Source organism: Pithys albifrons, chromosome Z (assembly GCF_047495875.1).
Source record: "Pithys albifrons albifrons isolate INPA30051 chromosome Z, PitAlb_v1, whole genome shotgun sequence".
In the NCBI taxonomy this organism is placed as follows: domain Eukaryota; kingdom Metazoa; phylum Chordata; class Aves; order Passeriformes; family Thamnophilidae; genus Pithys; species Pithys albifrons.
This window is the reverse complement of record NC_092497.1, coordinates 13,500,352-13,527,540: the sequence shown is the minus strand read 5'-3', so window position 1 is coordinate 13,527,540 and position 27,189 is coordinate 13,500,352. Positions and strand designations below refer to the sequence as shown.

The 27,189-nt window shown below is 37.2% G+C and overlaps 1 protein-coding gene across 1 annotated transcript in view; it reads right to left on the bottom strand.

Moving 5' to 3' along the window:
• WDR70 (WD repeat domain 70) overlaps positions 1-27,189 on the bottom strand; it is a 135,976-nt gene that overhangs the window by 36,308 nt on the left and 72,479 nt on the right. The window contains exons 10-11 of the mRNA XM_071581300.1: positions 21,385-21,559; positions 1,571-1,670 (exon numbers count right to left, since the gene is read on the bottom strand). Coding sequence (XP_071437401.1) covers positions 1,571-1,670; positions 21,385-21,559 — 275 coding nt within the window. The remainder of the gene's footprint in view (positions 1-1,570; positions 1,671-21,384; positions 21,560-27,189) is intronic.

Below are 27,189 nucleotides of genomic sequence, written 5' to 3'. Positions count from 1 at the left end.
AAAAGCACACTGATTTATCCTCAAATCTCATAAAGTATGTCTATCTGAATTTTTTTAGGACACCACCACTAGCAGGCAGAAGCAGCACTTAGTGCAAAACAGAAAGTGACACAGTTCACCTGCTTTCCAAGCAGGAGAAGGTTCACACTCAGTAAGAATCTGGTTCAGGAAGGACAAGCAAAGCTGGCAGATTTCACCACAATCACTTAGAACTCATTCATGATGGGTAGACTGGTAGCAGAACTCTGGATGCAGGAGCCTGGAAACAATCCAAGACCCACTAGTGTCCATAAGCCTAAGGCCATTGAGGACAAGACTACAATCACCATACTGGGAAAAATGCTGTTCTGGGGAATATAATGTTTGGAATCTTTGAAATATGGCCAGACAAAGTATGAGTGAGGCAGCATCAACAGCAGCTGCATTTCACTGTGCTCATGCACACTTGTGCCACTCTACCCATCAGAAGGACAGGGGACACAAAGCAATTGCAAGCTACTACAGCCTCTGCTACAGGAGGACAGGGAGGACACAAAGCAGTTGCAAGGTACAGCCCTTGGCTAGGAAGCACATCCCATGTGTCACAGGTTTTGCCACCTATGAATACCTCTATCCTGGTATTCTGTGTATGTAATCTCATCCTGTCTATGTAACATACTGACCAGATGTCCTATACATATGTTAGGCACAATGTCAGCCGACATTAATGTATCCTGCCTCTCCCCAGGCCTGTTTATTTGGCCTTGGGGCAATGCTAATGCATACACGGAGCTTCTGGTTACAGCTGGTTTCCATCCAGACAGCTTGGACTGTATGCTTGCACCTGCCTGCAATAGACAAATCTCTGCATGAAACATTGTGTTCAGCAGACACCATCCTATCCCAAAAATGAAGGGAATGAGTCCTCAGATACATCTTTGCCTTCTCAAGGCTTGTTCTGTTACCTAAGACTCGTTTATAAAAGTTTTATCTGAAGTTTAAAACACAAGTCTTTTTTCCCAGTCCTGTGAATAATTCATATTTTTTTGCCATTCAAGAACATCTTGGCCAGTCAACTCCAGCCATAAACTCTGGAAGTTTGTAATAAAAAATTGAATAAAATTCCAATTAGGACAGAAGAGGAATGGCCTAAGAAAGTTGAATGAGGAATTAATGAACACAGAACAGAGATACTGTTATTGGGAGGCAGTAATCTTGTAAGAAAGAGCTAAGCAATAAAGCTGGACTTGTTTTATTTGTAATTCAGCTAATAACTTCCTTTAGGTATATTATCAATGCCGGACAAGAAGGTAGATCAGGAACTGTGCAATATAATCAGCAAAGTTCTTTTAAAAAATTCCTTAAATGCCATAAAATGCACAGTACTCTATGGCGTATCAAACAGAAGTAGTAAATTGCAAAACACTTTGGATTTGCATCACTAGTATCTGATTTCACGACCTAACCGTCATCATAAACAATTACATTTAACAATGATACAATTTATATGGTTTGTTTAATGAACAATTTTACTTACTAAAGTTAAACTGTCTTACATTCCACACATGGCAGGGTTCTTTCAATGACCTACCTCCCCGGCTGGCAAGGACAGTGCCATCATAGGAAAACGTCAAGCATGAAGGATCAGTGCCTGAGGTATGGGCTTGTCTGCAGTGGAACTTCGTATGTACCTGTTTATTCAACAAACAGAACATTACAAAACAGACATTAAAACCAAAGCATTTCAAAATGGGACAAGCATTTCTCTATAGCACCCTGTGTACTCTGCTGCTATTCCTAAATTTAAACAGAAAATCCTGCAGCTGTATGAGGTACAGTGACTAAATGGTTCAACAGCCTATTAAAAACATCATGTATGTTTCAGAATGGGCTTTCATAATAAGACCTTAAATGTAAAATTTGACCTCTTCATAGGTTTAATTATACAGTACACAATTACACAGCATCAGCGGTCCCCCCAGCACAAAACAAAGGTAACTATGACTGCTTAAGATAAAAACGTATTTTAAGACATTTCTCAACACTCCACTAAGCAAGCAGGCTTATAGGTACAAAAACTATCAAAATACCATATACATACTTTGGAAAGGGCTTTAAAGAAGGAGTGGAAGAACTTACTTTTGCCAATTTTGATCCCTAACAAAATTCATTGCTTACATAATAGAACAAAGTTCAGATACTTTGAGATACTTTTGTGTTCCATTTAGCTGCAAAAAAATTCCACCTTGCAAATGATGTATGTTTTATTTTAATTATTTCTAGAAAAAGGTTGAAATTACTTTCAAGTTAACGTTTTCTTCCTGTGTAGAAATAACTTCTTATTTATTAAGTCATTATACCTAAAAATTCTATTACAAAGGAAGGAACTTCAAATTAAATTTTAACACTTGCATAAAATCAAGCTTACCTACTTCCCAACCAAAAACAAAGGTCTCAGCTAAGCTACCAAGAAATCTTTCATACACAGGAAGGGAAAATGGAAAGAAAGGGATAAAACAGAAACAGAGACAAAGGAATTTGAGACAGGATTCCTTTCACCGAGGTAACTATGCTCCTCACTTGCCCTCTTCACGTAACAGAAAACTAATTCACACACCTGTAAAATTCAGCATTCAAGACTTAAAGGTTTTCAGTGCAACTGTATCTCACCTTCCCATCTCCAAGACAAGGATTAAGATATGGGACAAATTAGTGACCTTAAAGTCCTTTATTTATTGTAATGATGATCAAAACAGAACAATATGCATAAAAGCCTGTCTTTTCAGAGGTGGGTTTGAAAAGCATGCAGTCAGTCAGCCCTAGAATCCCACCCTGAACAGTAAGAGGACAAACACTGAGCAGCTGCTCAGTGATTTCTATTCAAACCATGCATTAAGAGAGAGACAGTTCTACGGAATAAAAAAGGAAGATGCGATCAGAAAATGCAACCGCACAGACTGAATCCAGTTTGCACAGGAATACCCAGTTACTGTAACTGCTAATTTTCGTTTATGTACCTTACTAAGGCTCTTTTTATGGGCTTCTTTGTAAGTAAAAGAACCAAACTAGTAAAACAATTAATGTTGTTTATCCTGTAGAATATTTGTTCTAAATTTGATTAAAAAGCTAGAGAATCTTTGTGTGGGGACATTAGAAATTACTGCAATCATTCTGATGTGCAGATTCAGTCAAGTACCGAGAGGAGTCACACAAGGCATTCCCTCCACAAATGGAGGGACAACAAACAAAGTCTTCGACAAACAAAGGAGGACTTCAAATACCAACTACAAGCTTCTTACAGTATTTGGAGACAGAATATAACGGCTTATGTTTATCCCTAGTAATTGTTTTGAAATTACTGCCATTTTTAGCCAGTTTTGCATACCCTGGAGTAAGTCTATGAACAGACTGCAGTTTACAACTGAATGTCTTTGGTGGGAGTGCATATTCTATGCATCCAATTACGTAACAGTTTCCAAGTATGTAGTAATGTACAAAGTGTAAACTGGCTATCAGAAAATAAATATTCTGTAGTATTTGTTAAACATGAACAAGCAATTAAAATGATGCATTTTCTGTCTAAGAAATACTACAGATATTTGCAAAAACATCATAAATGGTTAATAATCACAATTTAAAGAATGCCAGAAAGATTACATTATGATATTAAGCTAATTTAAATGAATTGGAAAAACTTCATTTGGGCTCCAAAACATTCTCATCCCTTCTAGGCAATGTCACACTGACATACATATATTAAAATAAGGTTTTTTTCACTGCTGCCCAACTTAATGTGAGGGTGTAGAATATTTTTGTTTCATCCTCAATCAATTTGAAATACCTTGCTTTTGTTTTGTGTTGGATACAAATTAAAAGACATAAAAATATATGGGATCCATACTTTTTCTTTTGTATTTTATTAATAAAATCCCCAAACATCTATAGATAGATGATAAATCACATAACAGTTCAGAAGTTTTGTTACTTTCCTATGGTCAAAGATACTGATTTTATTTAGCATGAATTTATGAATCCATTAATAAAGCCTAATCTTTCAGGAATTAAACAACTCCCCTTAAACTGGCCCAAAGATGTGTTGGGGAGGTTTAGATTGAATAGTAGGAAAGGGTGATAAAGCATTGGAACAGGATGCCCAGGGAAGTGGCTGAGTCACCATCCCTGGAGGTATTTAAAAGATGTCTAAATATGGCCTTAGGGACATGGTCTAGTGGTGGACTTGGCAGAGTTAAGGTTAGTCATGGGACTTGACAAACTTAAGGGTTTTTTCTAACCTAAATGACTTTATGATTCCATGCCACCCACTACGGAGCCCTTTGCAAGTAAGTACCTGTACCTTGACAGGTTCTTATCCTTTTTCAACTGTCCTATAGGAAAAAACAGCAACATAGAGATATCAAAGATTGACACTATTTGCCCCCTTAATAACAAAAGTGGAAACAACAGAATTAATTTGGTCTAACTCTATCAAGCTTTGATGCCTTAAAATTTCATGTAAAATAAGACTTGTCTGAAAGGGATAGTAAGATTGCATCAGCAATTCTGTTTGTCTTTAAAAATAAATTTCCTCAGTTTCCCAGTAAAAAGATTGTTTTCCTAACTTTGAGCTCTGCAAGCTTGCCCCCATATATTATTCTGCAAAGGAATATAACCCTGAATTGTAATACTAAATCAAATATTCTAAAATGATTGAAGGTTGCTCTAAAAATGATAGAAGGTTGAACGAGAAGTTTTTACATATACTGGCAAATGTTCATTGCAGTTTTCAAAGAAAATAATGTGTTTGGCCTCTGACCTCTTAGTATTTTTAACAGATGTCTAATCTTGCTAACAAATCATTAGCAAGAAAAAAAAATTTTATCAGAATGTTTCTCACTGGAAAGACATGAAACAACAGAACTAGCATACACAATTCAAAAGTTTGATTCAAGAAGAGGAGAGCATTGAAATATTAAATAAAGATGTAAAGATAATTAGGGCAAAGTGTATCTACATCTCCTTCATTACCCTTCTCCTTTGTTGCAGAGGTGCCTGGTATTATGAAGTAAGAGTCATGTGCCATACAAAGTTTGACAAATTCATCAGTCCTTGACATTTTTTTAAAGGTTTAGTTACTTCAGCAAATTCTGCAGTAAACCACTATCTTCTGCAACTTGTTTAAAGGCTTTCTAGCAAACAACTCCAGCAATGTAAGCACTTTCTTCCTAGCTTTGTATTAGCACATATATTTTCGTTAAGTAATTACAGCTGACTGTACTTGTGTGCAAAATGAGATGACAGGCAGAAAACATGAAGCATATGTGAGAAAGGACACAGTTATATGTATTAAAAAAACCTAGGATAAGATATACATGTCAGGGATTGCAATACTGCCAGTCCTCAGAGAGGATGAAAAGCAGAACACAAAGGGGACCCAGAGAAAGGACTGGGAAGGGTTGTGAGGTGGAAAGGCACATGACTAGAGCATCAGTAATGAGTATCCCTTGTACAAAAATCTGGGTGGGTTCAACAGGACCCATACAAGATATGAAGAGGCCAGTGGCACATGAAATGTTTATCATGAAAGAATGAACTACAACAGAGCCACTTGGTTACAGCTCTGCATCACACAACTGCTCTCCTGCTTCAAGATCCTAAATAAAACATATTCTAGGAAAAGCAAAAGATAGACCGAGCCAGTTTGTTCACCTCAGAAATCCAAGCCATGTCCATGAGAAAAACAACAATATGCTTAACTAATGAAATTTTTGAACTTTCCACATTGTTTCTGGGATACAGTATTTCACAGTAAGCCGACACTTTCCCAAGATTATAATGCTTCCCACATTCTGCCTAACGAAACATTGAATGTCCCGGCCAAGACATTCTTCTTCCTTTTCATTCCTAACATCTTCTGGAGTTTTTTAAAAGCAGAGGCAGTAAATTAACGCAGGCCTTGGGGAAAGTGAGATCTACAAAGATTGCTGTATCGATCTTTCCCTACATTACAGATGCGTAGCAAAATTTCTCTTATTTATTAGTGTGAACACAGTCAACCATAAAACCACAAACATGCCTACAGCAAAAGGAACTCTGAACAACGCTGAGTGTGCCACTACTAATGTGCACACTCACTCAGTTTGCTCCAGCACAACAAAAGTGTGATGTGAACAGGGAAGCTCATCTCCAGAAATGCCTCCAACACTCACTTAGCAGTTGTTTCCTCTTTTTCACATCAAGGAATGTTTCCAAGGCATCTTGTTAACTGGAAATCGGGATTTAGGCTGGTTTCAAACATGAGGCAGAAGGGCAGGACTAGCTTGGCAGAAATGTCAGAGAAGCAAGTCCCAAGCCACGTATGGCTTAAATGAGTTTTAAATGGGTCTTTTCACCTGAGGTATTTCCAGGAAAATAAAATAGCTGACATCGACAATATTCTACTGTCAAAGTTGTAATTCTTAGCAAATGTAAAAGCCTTCTAAGATAACATATCATAGGCCAGTCTCAAGGTGACAAAGGTATGAGTTATAGAGCTGAAAGAAGAAAATAAACAAACAAACCAGAAACCCTTTTTAGTCACAATGGAGCAATGCTGTCTGAGACTTCGCTGAAAGTGATCCCAGCAGAGACAGCCAACATCTCAGAGCTGTGATCACAGCTGACAAGACTGAGAGGTTCCCAGGGCACGAGTTAAACTCTCCAAACGGCTACTTCCCCACCTCCCTTTCATCCAGCTCTACTGAAGGAAGCATATTTGCTCTGCTTTCAATTATAACCCATAAAAGAAATGTAAGTGTATTATCTGGGTTTAGTATTATCAGGTCTCCATATGTCAGCTGAATCCAGGAATTTCTCAATATTTTGCCTGAGTAGGCAGTTACAGACTGTATCAGATGCTTTCCTTAAGTCTCCGTAAACATGATCCCCAGGCTTCCAATTTATGTGACAGCTCTTCAATACCACTTCCCGTGGTGTAGAAATGGATGCTGTTTCAGTAATGAGCACATTGATGCAAAACAAGATTAACTTGTGAAATCTGAGGTTTCGGTGTTTACAAGATTACATGCTTACATGATTTGCTCTTCTCTGTTATTTTCTAACTCAGTGACATCTACATGTATCATTAGCAGACGTGAAACACTCCTTCGTCTCAATCCTAGTTAATCAATTATAAATACAATAACCTAACTATTTGCCATAACCAGGACATCCGACTTGACAATTGTATTCAACTGTCCTGTGCATCCATTATAGTCTCATCTATTGCAACTAAGGCCTTTTTCTGGGATTTCTTTATCTCTCACAGTCAGCAGTGGTTCAGTACCTTTCAACAATCTGTCACATGTTTTTACTTAGTTATCTGCAATTATTGAACATAAAAGACTTGGCTTTTTTAAAAAATTCTCCATTTTTTTCTTGAGTCACAGTTTTCATTGAGCTACAATGAAAAACCTACATAACCAGGAAAAAAAAAAAGCAGCTCTACAACTATTTTTAAAATTTATAAAATATTCAGTCCCTTGCAATGAACCATGCATTATATTATGCAACCATGATTGAAAACAAAAACACAAGTGTGAACGGCTCAGTAAGAAAATGCTGGGCTGTTATGGAAAACAGCAGCCTTAGCAGAGAAGCCATACAGCAGTGTTGACAGTCAAAAATTATTTAGCACTTTGATAACTGCAATTTGTAAAAAACTTGATTTCTATTACGAAAAACAATCTAACCATTTACACAGAAGGTGAGACATTTGACCATATGTGGTTCGAGGCAAAGCATGGAAGCAAGTAAGCTGGCCTTAGAAACTCCACTGCAGAGTGATGAGAATGCCCTTCTATCTGCCCATGCTTCCTTCATCGCTTACAACATTCAAGTTCTAGGAATACTGCTAACCACAGAAACAATTTCTTCTTGTTTAAGTCAGTTAATCAAGAAAGATTTTAGGAAATCATTTTATAAAGATGGCTTCTTAACACCATTGCTAAATATTTGCCTAATGGTTTGAAGATGAAACCCCAGCTGAATGTTTGGCTGCACAGTCAAACTGCATTTGAGAAAACAACCTATCTTGGCCACAAAAATGATAAATATTACTAATAAAAATAGCTTTTGAAAACTATTCAGTTGGCTTCCTTTGGGGATTTTTTTTCACTGCATGAGAAAAATATACAAGGATGTAAATAAGATGTTCTTCTGTATCTTTTCATAACTTATCAAATCCATCTCATGCAATCCTAGTAAACTTGCACTTTTCTTCCTTTATATTACCATAAATATGGCTCTTGCAAACCAACAGAAAAGCCCACCCCTTCTTTTGCCTCTTTCAAAATTAAATTAATCAGTCTTAGAGTTGCCCGGTTGCTGAAGGTTCCTTTGCCTTCCAGAAACCAATCAAATCTCATCAGTGCCGTTCTGTAAAAATGTAATTAAAAGCTTGGTTAAGATTTAGTAGAACCCAGTCCACAGATTGCCTCAATCGCACCACTGCCAACACTGGATGATTCATATCAATCAAAATAGCCCTTTGCCTATTGGCAATAAACAAGCAAAAATAGATATATAAAATATATAGAAAGAAACTACTATGATGTCTTCAAAAAGAAATTATGACAGAGTTATTCCCACTACAATTTAATATAATTGTACATATTCTTTCAGTGTTTACTGTTCCCAAACCTTAAGATCCACTTTTGTGATGTAGTTGAGGTACAGTGTGAATAGAGTGCAATATAACTGAAAATACACAGGAATTCACACACAGCTGACATTTCTGGTTCAGTAACACTTGAGTTAAAAGAGGTGGATTACCAAAGATGGCAGTACAATAAATTAATTTATTAGCTGAAAATAGTAGGTAGCATATGTATATTCTAAGAAGATGGGTGCATTTCTCTAAGAAATGGACAGTCATTTTCTCTGAACTTCTTAACATAGCAAGCTATTATTTCTTCTACATTATTTTTCTGATAAAAATGTACTGCAAACCATCATGACATATTTTCTCTGCATATTAATTAAAAGTATGTAATTTTAAAAAATATGGATTTGTTTTTATTCATTCAGATGGAAAGATGAAGACAGAAAAGGCCTCACCTAAAAGGTTAAAGTGGTATTTTGTCACATGAAGCATTTCGGTGATAAAATGAGAATTCTTATGTCTGAACATCAGTTGTTTACAATGTTGCATGAAATGTTTGAGATTATCAGCTCAATTTACTTAATAATGGTTTTCAAAGAATTTATTTATTTTTTAAGTAACTATAAAACAAAAACGCCATTATCATTCAATGAAGTAAGTTGTTTGGACAAACTGGTTTTGAGAAGGAACCTCCTTTTATTCTGTTTACTGGTCACCCGGACACTTCTGGATGGTGGGTAATATACATTTCTTTAATAAATCAATACCTATTCTTATTAATCTCCAAGATGCAGAGTTCCTAAACGCCCTCAATTTCAGTTACTTTGAACTCAGAATTTTATCTGATGATTTTGGCAACTTCAGGATTAGGCCCCAGAGTTACAGATGAGTAAAATTAAAAAGTAAGAAGCTGGTTGGGGAAAAAAATAATAAAACAAAGGTAACTCAAGTAAACTTCATTTACCTTTCAAGCAATATTCTTATCTTAGTTTCACAGTTCCTTTGCTGATGCAGCTTTTTTCTCACAGTAATTTTATATATGCCAAATAAGCAAACATAAAAATCCCTGCACACTTGAAAGCAAAAAATAAGCAAAGTGAAAATCTCAAAAAATGTTCCATGCAAATGGTTTACAGCAACTGAACAGAGTGTTCCAAACTCACTTTCAGAGCAGCAATCAAGCAGCTAAGCATCAGGGAGAGTGAAAAACCTGGTGATATCTTTCAGAGAAAAAGCTCCTTGTTGTCCTATGGTGCAATTCCTGAGTAAATTTCTAATATTTACTTTTTAGAAGACTAAAATCAAATTACTCTTTAAATATGAGAAGATAGAATTTTTTTTGTTTGAAATGAACATGCTTAGATTCATTGACCCCTCCTGTCTCATTTAACATAAATAGTAAGCTGATTATTAAAACTATGGCAATGTAAAAATGTCCTAACTGATATCCAAGACTCCTTCAAACAGGCAACAGTATTTTCATAAAAATTTGTCACTGAGGAATCATTATAGTATTTTTCATCCTGCAATTCACCTTCTTATCTACTATTAATATTGATTCAAAACCCTCTTTTCCCTTCTATTTCCATTTTTTATGATACTCTGTAGAGCCTCTCTTGATAACAGTTCTCTTTCACCAGCAGCATCCCTGTAATTCTTCTTCCTTCAACAAAAAGATTCCCTCTATTTCCTCATTCTAGCCTTTCAGTTTCATTTTCACACAGCATTTCAGACTTAGGCCTGCCAACTTTGAATCTCTCCTCCATCAGCAGTGGCATCTGCAGAGTACAGGGAGATATAAGAATTGCTACTTGTGAAAGTCCTATCTCAAAATCTCATCTGCATCATCCACATTTCACTGAACACTCCATGTTTCTCTCTCTTTGTGTCCCTCTTTCTCTGATGTTTTCATGCAATAATGCCTTCTTCTCCATCCTCATTCCTTGTCAACTCACTTAAATTCTCTCCTGAACCTCAGCAGATTTATCGCTGACAAATCCAACATGGGATGCTACCCTACACTTACTCTCACTAGCCTTGGGAAAAACATGTCTATTTTCTGTTCCCTTTAATCATTGTTTCATGAGGTCCAGCACCTTCTGTACACCATCTACATCCTGGCTCCCTTCTTCACCATTCTCTCTGGTGCATGATTACCTTCCAGTTTCTCAGGGCTATTCACCATTATTCAATTCCTTGGTCACTGAAATTCTCATCCTAGAGTATATTTTTTTAAACACCTCACACACAACCATGACTCCCAATATTTTCATGCCGTTAAACTGCCTTCCAAGAAAAGGTACACCATTCTCTCTCTGCTGAACATCTTAGTTCACCTTGACATCACTTTGTGAATGTTTGGCTGGCAATACAAATGCAACATGATGAAAGCTGTTCCTGATTTCCTTACAGATACCATATCTTCTCAATTTCCCTGGAAGATCTAACAGCCTTTAACCATTTATCGTAAGAAAAATGTTGTTATATGCATCACAATGTGTCATCTCCTTTCTGTCACATGTTGTAAAACATAATGTAATAAATCAAACCAGTAACTCATTGCCAGTATTATTACTTTGATGTGTTTTCCCTTTTTGTTTCCTTGATACTGGTTCTTTACTTTTAGGCTCCACTGTTATCTCATTTTGTCTTCTACAACAGCTGTATTTCACCAATGACTTAAATATATAGTCTTTCAATAATAGCAATTACAGATCATTCACTTAATCCCCAAGAACATCTGTGTATTTCTCACATAAAGAAAAAAACCTCAAAACCAACAAAAACACCACCTCTTCTTCTGTAACACATATGAACATACAGGAAACTATCATTTAAAAAACTTTAAAAAAAGGGGGGGACATAATAAGATACTGAGTTCACACATTCTCTTGTATTTGCTTGCTGGTATAAACCTCTTATCAACCTGGCACTGAAGGATTAATTTTCTGGCACTGCCACCTCTATTTCCAAAGGAGACCAAAACTGAAGCTTGTGTTACACACAGACAGACAGACAGCACCACACACTATGGCAGCCCTGCCTCACCCTCCTACCTCAGTGCAATAGCCAAGAAACAGCAGTGACCTGTCTGGAGTACAGAAAACAATGCTACACTCACCCCTGCCACCTCTTACCCAGTGTGGCACCACCCTTAGCACATCAAACACCCAAATCAAACAGGCACCTTCACATATGTGACAAGTGACAAGCCAACGGCTGGCAGTGCAATGCCTTCTGCTGGCTACATCGAGGGGCCCCACTTCTGAAGAACCATGTGGGCTCCTCAAGCTGGTCTTGAACACAATCCAGCCCTCCCATTACAAGGGCAGGAATGCCCGAATTAGTTCTGCTCTCGTGAGCCCTGGAGAGACAGCATCTATAAAGGTCAACACAGTGCACTCTGGTGACCTCAACAAGATGAAGTTTACTTACAGGCCTTGGGCTCAATCTGCTCTCCAAAAGAGACCACAGGTATGTGTAACAGTGGGGACAAAAAACCAGGGTAAGGAGCTAGAATGCAGTGCCATTTATATGCTCATACGAGGAAATGTGTTGACCACAGCACCTACATTCATCAGGAGTCCATAAAAACAACACGATCCATGATTACACAATGAATTGGATTGTTTTCGATCATCCCCTTCCTCATAGGTGAACCAACACTGTACTTTATCATCTGGTATATTAAATATAAATTAAATTTTAGTGCTGATTACCACTGACTGCTTGGAGCACAAAACAGTCACAAGCCTAATCTGGAAGGGATACACATACATGGTACAAAGTGAACTAGTAACAATAAAGGTACTTAAAAACCCCCACATACTGCTTAATCTGAAGGGAAACTACATATGTTGAATTATCTAAGAATAAATTGTTTAAATTACCAGTGCTTAAAATGATGCTACACATTCAGAAATTCTATTGAACTAGAATTTCATTGTAAGTCTCTGGGAATACTTGGACACATTGTATATGTATTAAGCATAATGTGTGAAATACATAGGTAGTCATATCCTACTCCAAGCCCAGTTCTCTATCTCATGAGAAATTTAGAACTTGGTTTAAGGAAAGCAGCTGTTCCACGGATGTATCTGATTTCAGTCTGTGTAGTATCACTGCAGTCACACATTAAATAAAACACAGCTGGACAAGGCTCCACCTATTTCACCACCCTCTCTGCTAACTGTTTAGCATTAACATCTGTTGAAAACAAACTTTAGGAAACAGGGAGACCATGAAAAAAACTCTTTATTTTAAAATATTTTACACTGGAAAAAGTTTTACTTACTTATAAAGAAAGCCTCACCTATATGCAATCATGTTTCAATTATGAGATCTATACCTAGATTTGAATGAAACCTGCTCACTGAAGCTTTCTTACAAAAAATAAATATTATTATAAATACTTTTAGTTTCATATGGTTGGTTTAGTTCTGTACCTGGTGCCAAGATATGGTGTAGTGTGCAGTTTATCTTCTCACAGATAATCCTGAACACAAAAATAACTTCTTTGGTTCATAATCTAATTATAAATTCTCTAGAAACGCCTTGCAAACATTTTTAGTTAAAGTCAACTAGACTTACGCGATGTTCTTCAGTACTGAGGACAGTTTGTAGTGTACTATGGTCAATTATTTAAACCGTATCCTCACAGAAGAGCACCTTTTAATGGATGTAACCATGAAACAGTGGTTCTCTAGGTAGGTAAGTCATTCTTTATCAAACTTTTTCTGAGTCAAATGTGTGTAACCTAATGTTATATACAAAAACTATTCCTCACTATAACTTACCTTCTGAAAACTTCTATGTTTTCATGGATCAGAAATCATGATCTCCTACCTTTTTTGTTCTTAATCCACTTGATAAAGCTGTAACACCTTTTCTTTTGTTAAGTATTTTAAAACATGGAGCTTTAGACTTTTCCAATGAAACGAACTTAATGACCAAGAAAAACATACCTTTCACTGCTTTTATGAAATTCACAGCATGAACCTGCTGTTCATCTCCTCACAAGCTTCAAGAACTAGTGACAAACTATGAACCACAACGAGAAACACTTGGATGCAAACCCAGCTTCCTAATACACACATCAAGCACAAAATTCTTTTCACAATTTACAAACCCCATCAGGCTCTAGACCACTGCATTTTTCAGTTTGCTTGAGCAATGCATATACTACAGTATCTAAAAGCCCTTTCTCTGATAACTCAGACCACTCTGGAGCTCCCTTCTTGTTAGAACAAAATGTAGTGTCTGTACTTTCAACTTTTTGGCTCTGCATAAAAGGAAAATTTTCTCTGAAATAATAGAGCTAGTTCAAGATGGCTTTTCTATTTCTGTTTTACTACTTTTCATTATTTAATCCTTCTATTTCTGTAACATTATTCATATTATGTTAATATTAATAGCACTACAATATTAATAAAGCCAATCAGATTGCTATAATGCCTACTCTTTTCTTCCCAAATTGCCATTTTGGAATTATTTCTGTTAAGTTCCACTTTTATTTTTCCAAACAATAAACCCAAGAGAGATATATATAATCCTAGCAGGATAAGCCTTTTTTCTTTAACCATACATGAATCTGAAGTAATGTCCTTTAAGCTATTTTCATTGAGGTGTGACAGACTTCAAGATTTAGAATTGCCTTTCATCACTGTATTAGATAGTGCAAACATTTAGATAGTTCTTAACTATAAACTGTTTATTACATAAGAGAGAAATGCACTTAGAAATACAGCAGGGCACATTTTATCTTAGCATATGATTGTCAGACTCTTTACTGTGGCTTGCCTCAGGGTACAGATAGTGATGTACTGGCTAAACCAGACGTATACAAAAAGGAATAATATATGAATCTGTTAATATTTGCTGCTGGCAAGCTTGTGTGTGATTTCCAGTTTCTGGAACAGAGGTCTGGCACATATACACATGGAATGAAAGGGTGGAATATTATGGATATGGAAAACTTACCTTAAGTTTGAAAGCGCAATATAGTATATTTGGATATCCTTCATCTTGTATTTACACAAGACATTTCCAGATGTAGCCAGACTGCCCTCTTCAAAGCATGAAGCATGTTACTTACTTGGGGGAAACTGCAAGATTTGCCTGCTGTTTAGCCAAAGCAGTGATATTCACTGAATTTAAGAACAGCCATTGTAAACTATTTCCATTAAACATTGACATTTCACTGTAATACTTTTAATGCTGTGAAGTTATCATTAGAAATGTTAAATTCTATATTATTAAAAAAAACAAAAACCCCATCCAAATAGACAACTCAACATTGCATGGTAAAAAAAAAAGAATAATATCTAGCTGGTGTGAAACAAGCATAATCCTGGAGTACTGTGATAGACAAGATGGCAAAGACACAGAATGAACTGGTAGAAATTGCAACTAAAAAGGCATGTATACAGTGGCAAAACTTTCTAGTGGACAGGAACAAGACATTTCAACAACTTATTACCAAGAGCTATGTCTTCTGCAAAAAGCATCCTGAAACTGTGCAAAGATCCAGCAATCTCATCTTCCCAAAGCATGGGTATAAATCCTCTCAAAGGACCTTCCAATTAATGGAAAAAATATTTACAGCAAGTCTCAGATCTTACTACTAGTTTTTGTTACTCTGTCTTCGCAGCATCTGCTACAAAACCCATTAAGAATAGCAAAATAAAGTTTGCACAAAGAATTTCCAAGTAAGATCTGAGGACTTGGATTCCCATTTCAAAAAGAAAAATATCTTACATAATAATTTTTCATTCTCTAATTCTGTGCCCTTAGCTGTACAGTATTTCTTCAAAATGGCTCCAGTACTTGTGAAATTTTTCATCTCTAAAACTCCACCTTAAAATTTCCAACTGCACACCACAAAACTAAAGCTTACAGAAACCCTTTCAAAGCAAACAATCACTAAATATAGAAATGTATTTATCTTACACCTATAAATCATGCAATTATTTGGAAATTACTTTAAACATGAGTATTTGTAATTAAAAGGTACAGAGCTTATATCTGCTTAACTTCAGTGCATGCTGCAACACTGCACTTTTCCCCCCCTTATATTTTGAGGACAGGCTGGTTTAAGGGCATGTGGAAAACAGGTTATTTGGATTACCACTTGATCACACCACTTTTGGGGATATCTGTGTGGGCTGTATATTATTATAGTGTTGAATTTCAATATTATTGTGCATTTTAAGTTCTGTAAAATCACTTTGAGCTTTAGCTAAGTAATTTAAACTGATCAAAATACATAAATTATTTTAGCAATTTAAAATCAGAGTAAGTTTTTAAAACCATGAAAAAAGAAAATGCTAGCAAAGCAGTAATTCAGCAATACTGTAGCAGATGCACATTTTTGAGCAGGAAATAGCTGAAGAATGGAGTTAAACACATCACTAGGTCTTCTATGAAACTAGAAAGAAAAAATAGAAGTTAATCACTAGCTATAAAAATCTTTCCATGAGCAGTGAATCAACTTACTTAATGAGAATTATGTTGAAAATCATATAATACTGTATCTTTCCTGTTCCAATTTGCATTATGTAGAAAGATAAACCTATCACAGACATATCTGTCAAAACTAACTCTTTACTACTTGTAATTCAGCCATTGGATAGCTAAAAGCTTATAAAAACTACCCAAGGCTTCTAACCAAACTTAATACAGCTAGAAAAAAAATGGTAAGATTTTGGGTGTCCAAGCTGCTTTCCTAAAGGCATTTTAATTCAAAAGACATGACCACTTATTACAAACTCTGCCTCCTCAATATCCTTATCAGTGTTTCTGTATCACAGCTGGTATGATAGACCATAAAACATACAATGTGTGAAACTGAAAATCATGACTTAGACTGTCATATACAGAGTTGTTTATGCCATCCCGTGCTAAAAGCATCAGGAAGAGAGGGAGGAAAAAAATTCACCTAACAGGTAACCTCATCAGCTGGTTTGAAAATTCAGAAAGGCCAACTAAGAAGTTCGGCCTTTTTCACTGAGAAAAATCCTGTTTCTAACCACTGGAAATTATCCCAATCCTTTCCTGTGGAAATTGCTTATCCTTATTGTGGAAAATGAGGGGAGCTTTTTTGTTCATTAAAGAGATTTCAATCAATTCAACCCATGAAACACTTCAAAAAATACTTTACTGTTTCTGTATATCTATGAATGAGACACTCACACCTCTAGAGAAGAAAACCAGGCACACAGAGGTTTGCTGATTGCAGGACACCTTGCATTCTTGATAATAAAGACTGGCTCCATGGATTGGTTTGTCCAGAAACATGTATTACTATTGGCTTGCAAAAAACTCTGAATTGGCAAGCACAGGCAAGATGAGGAATTTGAACCTATCTGAACTGCAGGCAAACCTAGTGGTTTTACTGCACTGCCCTGTGAACCAATAATGTTCACGGTCCTGTCTTATTCTGACCACTAATGCTCTCCAACTCTCCATCTTCGCCAGACACTTTTCTCCACATCTCAGAGCATTTAAATTAAGGGAGTTGTAAAGTCTTGTGTTATGATTGACTATTTCACACTATTGTTTTCACTATTCATTCAAAGTTTGAAGGAAGTAATTTTTTATGTCCTTTGAAGCTGCTATTTTAAGCCAAGCTGACAGTGTTCATAATATTTCAAACATGTTGACAGATCATTCTGCTAACGTGCACTGCAAATGCACATGTACAAGAACCTTTAAGAAAAACCGCGCACTGACAAAATAACATACGTGAGAAAATAACATAGATTTATGACAAAACAAAAGAATCATCTGAGGCAGGTGATTATAATGGATCATAATCCTGCTGAGGAAGTCTGGAGAAAGGCAAGGCAGAGCAGGAATGCATTTGGCTAACTTCAGCATTAACAAGTTACCAATGTCAATGTCATAAAGAAGAAAAAAATCTTCCTCCAAAAGTGTTTTTACTCTCACTACATACAGCTGTGAGATTTGGAATCACACCAAAAAAGCAATGGAAGTAGAAAACTGAATGAAATATTCATAGTGTACATTACTAGTCAGAACTAAAGAAGTGACATACCAAAATCACTTCCTACACACAACATAATTTAAGAAAAAAAGGCAGATACCGAGGTGGCTCTAAAGTGGCTTGGGAAAAAAACCAACCAACTGACAAAATTAGCTTACAATAAACAGCTACTTCGACTTCCGCAGAATTGGTAAAATATGGTATAGAAAATACCTTGCCTTTCTCTAAAAAATAGTAATTAAAAAAAAAAATTGCTTAACCACACCATTCTAGACCAAGTCCTACACCCTGAAGAAGTGTACAGCACAAGTGATGTGACTGTGGTGATGGGGATGCCACCACACAACAGGTTCACTTTTAATTTGTTTGCCTTTGATAAACACATTGGTAGGATTCCTGTAGTCAGGTGTAGCACATAATGTGTGAAGCAGAGAATAATAAATGCATACCAGCAGTCAGAAACCATGACTACAGTGGCAAGAGAGATATGTGGGAGCTTCATCAGGCAGCTTCTGTCACCTTGTGAGGTGGTAGGGTGGTGGCTTCCCACAAGCACTGCACCACTGTGCCTGTCACTAATGAGCACCACTTTGGCTCTAGGAAAGAGCATCACTGTACACTCTTTTCTGTTGGGGTATTCACTTCTGCCCTGGGAACTGCTGCTTGGGACTTTAAGATAGCAAGAGGCAATGGGCAGAAACTGATGCACAGGAAGTTCCACCTGAACATGAGGAAGAATTTCTTTACTGTGTGGGTGACTGTGCACTGGAACAGGCTGCCAGAGAGGCTGTGCAGTTTGCCTCACGGGAGATACTCAAGCACCATCTAGACACAATCCTGTGCCATGCGCTCTGGGATGGCCCTGCCTGAGCGGGGAGGTTGGACAAAGTGACCCACTGTGGTCCCTCCCAACCTTATCCACTTTGTGATTCTGTGCTGTTTTCACCAGCCTTTTCCTGTGGGAAAGCAGGGGCTTCACATCTTCACTGAAGCAAAGAGAAAATTCCCTCTTTTTGAAGTGGGCTCTGTATTTGACAGCAGTTTGTACTCAACTAAAAAGCAAACACATTTAAAACCTTCACAGACACCAGGATAACAGGCATTACGGATGTGTATGTAGTGTGAGCCATAAACATCTTCCTGGATTCAGTTTGTTCTGTTACTGTCGTACACAGGAACAGTGGTACAGGCAGTCAAGATCAGGGTTGAAATGTCATTTATATTTCTACACAAATGCAAAAACAAATTCAGATAATCACAACAGGCTGGGTCAGCCCTGTCATGACAGTATGGTCAAATAAGTTATACCTTTAAACAGCTTCCTGAATATTTCCTTCTTCCTATCGCATATGGACCAAACGCAGTCTAAAATAATGATGCCAGGATCATCCCTAACTGACCAAGTATAAGAAAATATAGCAGCTATTTTCTGTTTTCAGACTTCAGTGACTTCTGTTACTGACTCAACAGAGCCTTTTCAAGCTAAACCCTAATGCTGTCTTAATTTTGACTTGAAACACAGTTAAACTGTAGCACAGCAAAATGTGTATATATGGCTCTACACTGGTTTCAACAAAGCCAAATTGTATCTGCTGAACAGGAATTAAAAATTTTCTGTCCAAAAATCAGAAGTTAATATTCCCACTAAGTATTTCTTCAGGCAGCATATCCCCCTCACATCTTGATTCTCCACAGCTCTACCTATTTTCCTGTGTCACACATAATTTGTACTCCCAGAACTGCGGCAGTTTGTAATGACAACATTTTCTTGTTTGCCTTTGCAAGCACCTCTGTATCCTGTCAGGTCAGTAAGTGCTTCCATCATTCCACTGTAGGAGTCAGTCTCATCCTTTTTTTTCTAATTCTTATGTTGAACACATACTCCTTTTGAAAACAATTTTATATCCCTCCCCCATTCCCAAATGTAAGATGAAGGCTTCTTCTCTTTACTCAAGGTGCCTTTTGTAACACTTGATTCTCACTATACACAGGGATTCCCAGAGGACACCAGTAGGTTGAGATAAGAACACTACTAAAAGCCCAATTTACACTGCTTCTTTACCCAAAAATCTTGCACACTCCTTAATGATACTAACAAAGGCAAACACAAAAATTCTTTAGACTTTAAAAATACAAACTCAAGGACACCACCAATGTAATTTCCACTAGGAAATCACTTTAGTCCTGCACTGTTATACAAGTGTAGGCCATTGGAAATTGCACTAAATGCACAGGATATATCTTTAAATTACTCATAATCACCTTAAACTGCACTCAATCAGTATTGCAATATGTCATCTTACAGACACAGAAAACTTCAAAAGGAAAAGCACACGAAAAAGCAGACTACCAAGAGCACTATTGTTAAAACTACACCAGAAAGCTTAATATTTCAATACTGTATATGTTAAAATAAACAACATACACAGGTGATGAAAGCCAGTCTCTGAAAAACTTATTATTCTGTTAGCACAAGTTTACACTTAGGATGAATTCTCAAGCTTCATGCCATTAGGAAGTTTTACTGGGTTTATAGTGGAAATAAAAACAGAAATAAAAATAGATGACAATCCCAAAATACAGCCTGTACTTTGAGTATGATCAACAGACTTTCTTTTCCTTCTAAATCTATACATTTTCTCCTGCCTTCAGCTATCAAATCTTTTTCAATTTTTGTGAAAAGCTCCCTTAATTGTCTGTTTTCCTTTTTAAAATCAAATGTTTTGAAAGATGAAGTTGAACAGGCTAACATAACCTGCACTAGTTCAGGTTCCCCCAAGTCATCCTACTGGTACTGTCCAGTTTTCAGAGATTTATGATGTCAGTTTCATTCAAAGGATCCTGCCCTTCCCACCCTGTAATCTCACTTTGGTTTCAAACTGATCCAATTCTCATTTTCTTGTCCTGTGCAAGCTGTCAGTACTTACCCCACTCCTTTCACTTCTTTAGGTAAGATTGGCATAAAGAGAAGATGATTAATCTTAGAAGCAGTAGTAAAGCTTAGCCCGGCAAATTTTCACCTGATTGCGAAATGAAACTCTTAGAACTGGACTGGTTCTTAACTGTACTACACAAAGCAACAGTGAACACCAACTACTCTAAACTTCAAATTCTACACATTCTTTGTCAATATGAGTCTTAACTACTGGAAATTTAATTTTGAGTTCAATATGAAGAGAAATATATCATAACATTGATGAATCTGAAATAGTTTCAATTCTGACTGAAAACACTGCCTTTACATAAATTGTTAAATGTGCCTCAGTGTTAATTCTTACACATTGGACAACACAGCAATATTTGCCATTTAATGTGCAGCATTGGCCTTATCCTCACCAATTTACATGTTATTCTCTTCTGCCTATTATATGGATTAATAACTGACTTCCATATCAGGTTTTAAAACTTAGTTCTTAATGTGTTCAATATCTCAAATAAATTACTTAAGAACCAACAAGAAATTCCAGTTTTTCCCACATGCATTGCACCTTAAATAAATAGTTCTAAATATGGGTATCTGGTCAACATTTTTTTTCTTTTTGAAACAAACTGCCAAGAGTTTTCCCAGCATTTTGAACTGAATGGCAGCACACTGCAGTTGCAGAAAGGCAGTTATGCCTACAAGCTGTTTAGTTTTCAGGGCAAAGTAGGGAGGAGAGGAGTGGAAATAAAAGCATGAAAGTATCAAATTTGATTTTTGTCATCTTCAACATTTAACACTGGATATACCAGAAGCATATATGTTATCAGATATGTGACTTACACTCATATTCCTGTCCCAGATCTGGATAGAGCCATCCTGACAGCCAGCTGCAATAAGTTTGCCATCTCTGCTGTATGTGCAAGTTGTAGGAATCACACGTTTCCCTTGAGCTGATCGTGGCTTGAACACACTTTTGTGCTTTTTTTCATTGTTAACATCCCACGTCCTCACAGTTCTGGAAGAAAGAGTTTAAATAAACAGTTGTTTTAGATAAAGTTGATACATACAAAATAATTATTCTTGTGATACAACCAAACCCCTTTTCCATCATAGAGGGCCCATAACATAGTTCAAATTGTAGTGGCACAATATCATTTAAGGCACGATGAAAATTTTCCTATTAAGAAACATCGTATTTACTAAAACATGTCTGAAGGTTAAAAATAAAAATGAAAAAAAAACCACATCACAGTTTTACCCCAAACTTCATGTAAATACATAAATTATTTACCATTGAAAAGGTAACAAATAGTTAACACACAGGTACTACATAAGCTTCACTGTTACTGGAAACCAAGAAATGAAAGTACTCAGTCCTTTACAAGGAGTATTTCAGGAAACAGGCATAAATGCTTATACAAATGCATTAAATAAACAGATTTCCTTAATTATTCTGACTTGACAACAACTGAAAATCCTCCTTTCAACTGACTGGTTATTCTTCAGTCTTTATTTTCAAAAGGCATTTTAAACATTAATTGCAATATTCTTATAGTTCTCTTCCACTAATCCGGAAGGTCTTAGAGTTCTATTATAAAAGTGTTCTTCAAACACCTTACCAACATTCCTTTATGTAACATTGTTTTTTCAAGTTAAGTTTTTCCCACATTATTAGCAAAATAAATACATCCTTTTTTCTTTTAATGGAAAAAAAGTATCTGCCTGGATCTCCACAGTTCCTTAGATACACAAAAAACATCCACATGAGAGAGAACTAAAACACTGAGATACAGGTGGACCCTTTAAGCTGTCTTAGATACAAATGTTTTCTGTCCATTTAATAGGTTGAGATTTTTCCAGATAAAAATTCAAAACTCTTCTGGCATCTAATGCAGAGAATAGTTTCAGGATTTGGCAAAGGAAGGAAGATCATTTATTTAGAAAGAAAAAAAAATCCCAAAGTTCTCAAGACAACCTCATTTGTTTAGACTATACAAACATTGCCTATGATCCAACAGCACATAATTCACTGGCCTCTAGCACAGCAAATACAACTTTAACAATGGCTGCCATTTCTCCAGACTGAGACAAGACACCACAGCATAACATTAGGAACTTCCACCAGAGCTACAAGACCAGACAGGCCACAGAACTGAGATATATATACAGATAGATAGAGATATATATAGATACAGATATAGACATAGATATATAGATATAGATATATATAGGTATCTATATTAAAAAATCTAGAATAAAACACAAGAAAATGAGCTGGAAAGAGCTCACAGCAGTTACATTTAATTGCACATTTAATGACAGTAATATGAAACCTGTAACTATAAGTTAGCATGAATAAGTATAGAATGAATCTCCGGTTTTCCATAATAAAATCAAGGTTAGTTTCAGTTTTAAAAGTCTTCAAATCTTGTATCTGTAAGTCATCACTTCCTTCCTTTATCTGCAGCTCTACTATAAGACATTCAAGTGCTCTGATAACTGGTTTGAGTCTGAGATTTTGGGGGTTTGTTGGGTTCTGAGGGTTTAAAGTTAGTTAATTTAATTTAAAATTAAACATTAGATTATGATTAAGATTAGGTCAATTAGAGGTTGCTTCCATCCTCAATCACTATGTGATTCTAAGATTGCCTTTTTCCTCCACATGTGTTGTCAATAACCACCTCAGTCTGCTACTTTTCAACAGGCATATCGACACTTTCTCAAAACTTCAGAAAAAAACTTTTTTAAAAACTTCAGTCTTTTCCCAATCCCTTATAATATTACAGAATCACAGAATACGCTGAGTAGGAAGGGACCCACCAGGATCATTGAGTCCAGCTCCTGGCCCTGCACAGGGCCATCCCCAAGATTCACACCATGTGCCTGAGAGCCTTGTCCAAACGCTTCTTGGACTGTCAGGCTCGTGCTGCGATCACTTCTCTGAGGAGCCTGTTCAGTGCCCAACCACCTTCTGGGGAAAGAAACTTTTTCTGATATTCAACCTAAACCTTCCCTGACACAACTTCAGGCCATTCCCTTGGGTCCTGTCCCTGGTCACTAGGGACAAGATATCAGTGCCTACCCCTCTTCTTCCCCTCATTAGCAAGTTGTAGACTGTTTGAATACAAAATCTCATTTGAGTACTCTGTATCTGCAGCTTCTCTTCTTCCTTCAGTGATGACCACCTCCTACTGAAAAGCTCTGTCCTCTCTTACAGTGCAAGTTTCCAAGAACAGCCTTGGCACTCCCCTTCTCAGATGGTAACATGGTTATGGTGCAGGGAACTTTAAAGCCTGCCTTCCTCTAACTGCCCTTTGTCTCAGAATCCTCACAAGCATCCCAGAAGTAATTCCCAAAACAATCTCTCCAGCATACTTTACCATCCTAAGTCTTGATTTCTGCTGGCATGGGAAGACTCTTTCAAAGCTTTCAGTTTCCTCTTTTTAGGGCTCAACGTCCTGTCAAAACCTCAATTGTTTCACAACTCTATAGAGCATATTCAAACCTTCTTATCATGTTACCTTTCCACTGTAAAGGAAGCAGAAGCACTTAGGTACTCTTATCCCTGATAATACACATTAAAAAAAAAAGAGCCCTAAATCAACTGTAATATCAATAGGTCAGTTGAAAAACTCGAGTTTCTTGAACTGTTGCTTCCGCTGCAGTTGGCTACATTGCCACACAGTATGAGTTACATGCCCTGTCAAAAATGCCCACAGAGCCTACAGCACACGTTTAACGTTCCCTCAGTGTTTTCTTAATGTCCCCACACTAAGTGTGTGTTTACTGCTGCCTTACTGCTACTGGATCTGAGGAGAAAATTTTTTTACTAAAACAAAATAAATAATTTGTAAGAAAACATCTCTATATGTTAGAAGTTTGTCAATCGTACCCAGAGAGCCCTTACCTGTTGAGCTAAGACTGAGCCCTTTAATGTCTTCTTTCACATCATATGTGTTAAGGAATTTTACTCTTCATGGAAATATTTCCTATTTTTATTTAAAAATGGACATCATACTGCAAACACATGTCATAATACCATGGGAGAAACTTCATCTTAGCATTCGGTTTCTGACCGAATCACTGCCAACCAAAACACCAGGAGTTATCTGTAAACTATGTATGTTTTGTATTTTCTTTTAGACCAATGATGGGCTACAAACACGGACTACTGAAGGACCTCAGGGGCATATCTTCATTAGTTGCACTAGGAGTCACTTAGGTTGGACATTAGGAAGAATTTCTTTACAGAAAGGGTGATCAGACATTGGAACGAATTGCCCAGGGAGGTGGTGGAGTCACTGTCCCTGAGGGCCTTTAAGGAAAGACTGGATGTGGCATTTAGTGCCATGGTCTAGATAACGTGGTGGTGTTGGGCCATAGGTTGGACTCGATCCCAGAGGTCTTTTTCAATGGAATTGATTCTGTGATACCCCATTCTAGGGGCCTTCATCACACAGTCTGAGTATGACACAGGCTAATTTGCTCTGATACTCTCCTCTCACCCTCCCCTGGCATCAATATCCATCTGAGCATCGTCTCTTCTTTCAGCAGGCACTTTCATGCTTTCCCATGTCTACACTTGGAACTTACTTCACAGATGGAAGGGACCCACAAGGATCATCAAGTCCACCTCTTTAGTGAAAGGCCCATGCAGAGTTCAAACTCACAACCTTGGTGTTATTAGCACCATGTTCTACTTGCAGCCTTTTCCAGGCCCTTTCCCTTACAACACTTAATACTTCTTAATTCCTCTGCCATCCAGGGGGACCTGAACAAACTCAAGAAGTGGACCCATGTGAACCTCATGAAGTTCAGCAAATCTATGTATAAGGTCCTACACCAGGGTCGGGGCAATCCCTGATATGAGAGGAAGTTACTGAGAGCAACCTTGGCAAGAGGGACGTGGGGGTTCTCATCAATGAAAAGCTGGGCATGACCCAGCAATAAGTGCCTGCAGCCCAGAAGGTCAAACATGTCCTGAGCTGTGCCCAAAGAATGATGTGGGTGGCAAGTCAATGGAGGTGATTCTGCCCTTCTTCTCCACTCTTCTAAGACCCAGCCTGAAGTGCTGCATCCAGCTGTGGGATCTCCAGCACACGAAAGACATGGACCTGCTGGAGCAAGTCCACAGGAAGGCAGTGAAGATGATCAGGGGGCTGGAGCACCTGCCATGAGGACAGGCTGAGAGTGCTGGGGTTGTTCAGCACAAGAAGTTAAGGCTCTGGGGAGACCTTAGTCCCAAAGTACTGACAGAGGGCTTATAAGAAAGAGGAAAGCAATTTTTACATGAGCAGACAGTGACAGAGCAAGGGGCAACAGTTTTAAAACTAGAAGAGGGGAGATTAAGGTTATATACCAGGAATAAATTCTTTACTGTGAGAGTGGTGAGGCACTGGTACAGGTTGCTCAGGAGTTGTGAAGGTGTTCAAGGCCAACACAGACAAGGCTCTGAACAACCTGGTCTAGTGCGTGGCATCCCTGCCCTTGATAGGAGGAGGAAGGAGTTTCAAATTACATGGTCTTTAAAGTCTCTTCCAACCCAAACCTTTCTGTGATCCTGTGATTAATACTGAACTCCTCCCATCCTAGACAGAAGAAAAGTGGTTAAAAAGGTAAAGGAGCATAAAAACCCAAAGAACTTGCTATCAGGGAATATTGTCTTTAAACTGGGAATATGGCAAAAAAACTCTGAATATTGCTTCCATTTATTACCTTCACGTCTGCTACTGACCCTCAGTCAACCATAACACAGTCAGCTCACAGTACAATTTGGAATTATGCCACTTTTTTCCAGAATATTTTGCACCATTTAATGATTCTTCCTCCTCCTCAGACACAATGAAAAAATAAAGGAGTTTGCACTACTAAAGTTCCATTTTTTCCCTCTAAGCTGTCTGAGTCCAGACTGTTGTTTGTGATGAAACAAGTGAAAAATTTTACCCCTGCATCAATCAGATCATTTCCAGGACACTCCTTTTGGTCCAAAAAAAACCCCTCTTACTATCTCCTCCAGCCTAAAAAAGAGTGGGATGAAACAACAGCACTGTTTTATGCCCTATGTTGCATCATTTAGCAGAAATATAGTACTACTATTTATCTGTTAATAGATAAAAAACAAGGTATTTTTGCACTCCACTGAAAACAAAAGAAAAACATGTTCAGAATGAAGGTTTTTTTCCCACCAGAAACCAAACTATTTTAATGAAAGTCTGCTCTCTAGCGAAAACTATATGTAGGCATTTTTTTAAACTATGCCTTCAACATGTAATGTTTGTTCATTATATCAAGTTTTAATATACTTAATGATAAGTACAATCAGGTGAACATTTTCAATTTTTCATAAATTCCTTTTCAGTTAAGACTTCCATGAAAAAATGTCCACATACACGTGTTTAAATTTAACTTTTTAAATGGTGGATTCCACATCTGCAAAACAGATTTTGCAAAACTGATTTTGTAAAGTTCTTTTATTTGCCAAGAACAACTCAAAGCAACTTAGAAAACGGGGAGAATGTTCTTTTAGAGAGGTAATGTGGATATTTTCGTGATCACTGAGAAGTTAAATGATCCTTAATAAAAAAGTAATTTAATTACTGAGGTTCAAGGGGGTTTTGGGGGGTTGTGGTTTGGATTTTTTTCCCC